The following is a 2940-nucleotide window of genomic DNA, read 5'->3' as shown; positions in this document are numbered from 1 at the left end:
CCTTTGTCACCGTTTTCCTCCCCCCAATTGGCCAATATTGGGATCGAATCATAGCCAAAAGAGCACGAGGTCCCGTGTGTAAATTTCGGTCATGGAAATCAACAATTATAGCAAGAGTGGCTTCAAGGGAGTATAATTGGATGACGACTATCAAAATCCAACGGCGAATTCTTCAGGCGACCATCTACACGCAGTAGACCGATTCTGAAGCGACCTTATATCATCCCAAAAATGAACCCGCTGTACCAACCGCAATAAAAGTTGAGTTCCAGACTTGATATCTCCTGCGGTGATTCCCTTGTGGCGTATTCGATGACAAAACTTGTGCACATAAGCAAATACCCGCTGCAGAGATGAGAAGGAATTAGCGTACTTGGAGGCAGCTATTATGTCCACATACGGCGACTGAATGAGCAAAACCTTTGCGCGCAGTTCCAGGGTCGGCCTCTCAGCTGGGACCGCAACTGGCCACTCATCTTGAGGACCAAGAAGAAACGGAGGACCATGTGCCCACAGCTCATCAACGATCAACTCATTAGGAAGAGCACCACGGGACAGGATGTCCGCCGGATTCAAGGACGTGGAAACATAGCGCCACTCCAGCGTTCTGGTTAACTCCTGGATGGTCGCAACTCGATTGGCAACGAAAACATTAAACCGGGCAGGACAGCGCCACTGCAGAATCGCACCAACAATAATGCTTTCCAGCGTACATCTTCAGATTAGCTACTTCTGACATAAGCCGCGCCAGCAATTCTTCTCCTGATAGTTCCAGTTTCGGCACCGTAACAGTCTTTAGCGGCGCCACTCGAGACTTCGAGCAAAGCAGGTGACTTCCCGCTCCTGTACCCAACATAAATACAGGCACCATAAGCCTCGATGCTAGCGTCACAAAATCCATGAATCTCCAAATCGGTCGGTGATGATAGTGACCATCTGGGAAAATCGGCCCTCTGAGCCAAAGCGAAGCTGCAGCAAATTTTTTCCCAATCAGAGTGAAGAGCCTGAGGAAGACTCTCATCCCAAGACAACTTCTCACGGCACAGCTTCTGAAGAAAGATCTTTGACCTTGTGATGACCGGCCCGACAAGTCCTAAAGGATCATACAACCGGGCGATTGAGGAAAGGACGATGCGCCTAGTTGGATTTAAGGTTGACTGAAGGCCCTCAAATGAAAATAGCAAGCGATCAGTAGCAGGATCCCAAGCGAGGCCCAGAGTTTTCGTAAAGTTGCTGCCGTCATCAAATCTCAGAAACGACTCCCGATCCTCTTCCGGCACATCAGACAACACCGCAGCTACGTTGGAGCACCACTTTCTCAAGCGAAATTGACCCTTGGCAAGGATCCCTGATGTTTGCTGCATGATGTTGACAGCTTCAGCCACAGAAGCACCTCCAGAAATTAGATCGTCCACGTAAAAGTCGCGTCGCAGAATCTCGGCCCCCTTTGGAAACATCGACTTCTAATCCTCGGCCAATTGATGCAATTGATGCTCGCACTGACAAAAATGACGCTGGTTTTGTTCCATAAGTTAAAGTGTCAAGTTTAAAAACCTACAACTCGTCCTGGGTGGAATCCCGCCAAAGGATACACTGCAAATGGCTGTCCTCAGGGAAAACTCTGACACATCGGTACATTTTGCAGATATCTCCTGTAATGGCCACCCGATGGTAACGGAACCTTAACAGGATGTGAAGCAACTTTGGCTGTATAACTGGGCCGGACATCAACACGTCATTCAATGAATACCCAGAAGTGGTAGCAGCAGATCCATCAAAAACAACCCTGAGCTTGGTTGTTGAACTGTCCTCTTTCAAAACACAGTGGTGAGGTAGGAAGTACTGAGGAGTGAGGCTCGCATTAGCAGGAACTGCAGACATATGGCCCAACTCCAAATACTCTTTTATAAACGCAGCATACTGATTCTTCAATGGAGGGTGACGACTGAGCTTCCTTTCTAGAGAGAGAAATCGACGCACGGCTTGGGGATACGATTCTCCCAGCAAATCAGAACTGCATTTCAACGGCAGCCTCACAGCATAAGCGCCTGACTTGAACCGAGTAGAGTGTTGCACAAAATGCGCTTCGCAATCCAGCTCTTCCTTTGTCCACTTTACTATTGGTTCGGAGCAGTCCTCTATTTCCCAGAACTGGCGGAGCAGACAATCTAAACGTTCATCCGGCAGGCTTGGGCTCTTCGTGACATCCTTGCAGGCTGTGGCTACGAGTGACCTTCTCTCGACAGGTGAACCGCCTCCACACACAACCCATCCAAGTCGGGTTTTCTGCAGCAACGGTAGGCCAGCTGAGAGCTGAACTTGTCCAACACACAGCAATTCATAAAAGAGGCTGGCTCCGATGAGCAAATCGATACGCTGTGGTCGAAAGAATTCTGGATCAGCGAGACTAAGATTGCATGGTATATTCCAATTGGAGACATCTAAGCAGAAACTAGGCTGGAGATCCGTAATGTTGCCAGCGACGACTGCACTAATAAGAGACGAGTATTCTGAACAGTGAGAACGTAGGAGCACATCAACAGAGAATCCGTCCGTCGCATAGCCGGTATCGCCAATTCCAGACACCGACATGAATGATTTGCATTTACGCAACTGCAGCTGATTAGCCAATCGGGACATAATCATATGTACTTGAGATCCAGAATCCAGAAGCGCTCGGCAAGGCGCGGCTCCTAACAAGTATGTTCGCTGTTGCAAGCAAAGCTATATCGCCGCTACGACCTTGGGCAATTAAGGCATTGACTGTGGATGGCGATGAGGCTAGAGGTTCAGAACCCTCGGATGAGGAGGAAATGGGTAAAGCAACTGGCAGATGGCCGCTAGAAGACTGCGAGTCCAGAAAATGCAGCAAACTGTGATGCCGTCTCCCACAGCTGTGGCAATTATTAGCGAAGCAGTCTCGCAGGTGATGGCCGGTTC

At 49.2% G+C, this 2940-nt stretch overlaps 1 protein-coding gene across 1 annotated transcript; it reads right to left on the bottom strand.

Moving 5' to 3' along the window:
- Positions 1-1554: 1554 nt before the first annotated feature.
- LOC123037929 lies at positions 1555-2640 on the bottom strand. The gene has a single exon (XM_044460790.1). It carries the CDS (start codon positions 2638-2640, stop codon positions 1555-1557), a length of 1086 nt encoding a protein of 361 aa, XP_044316725.1.
- Between the last annotated feature and the right edge of the window lie 300 nt (positions 2641-2940).

This window comes from Drosophila rhopaloa, unplaced genomic scaffold (genome assembly GCF_018152115.1).
Source record: "Drosophila rhopaloa isolate 14029-0021.01 unplaced genomic scaffold, ASM1815211v1 contig_219, whole genome shotgun sequence".
NCBI classification, from domain to species: domain Eukaryota; kingdom Metazoa; phylum Arthropoda; class Insecta; order Diptera; family Drosophilidae; genus Drosophila; species Drosophila rhopaloa.
Note: the sequence above shows the minus strand (reverse complement) of the source record. Positions and strands in the feature narration are given on the sequence as shown.

Bases quoted from the DNA above. Each gene is read 5' to 3' on its own strand.
- LOC123037929 (XM_044460790.1), bottom strand. From the start codon at position 2,640: ATGTCCCGATTGGCTAATCAGCTGCAGTTGCGTAAATGCAAATCATTC.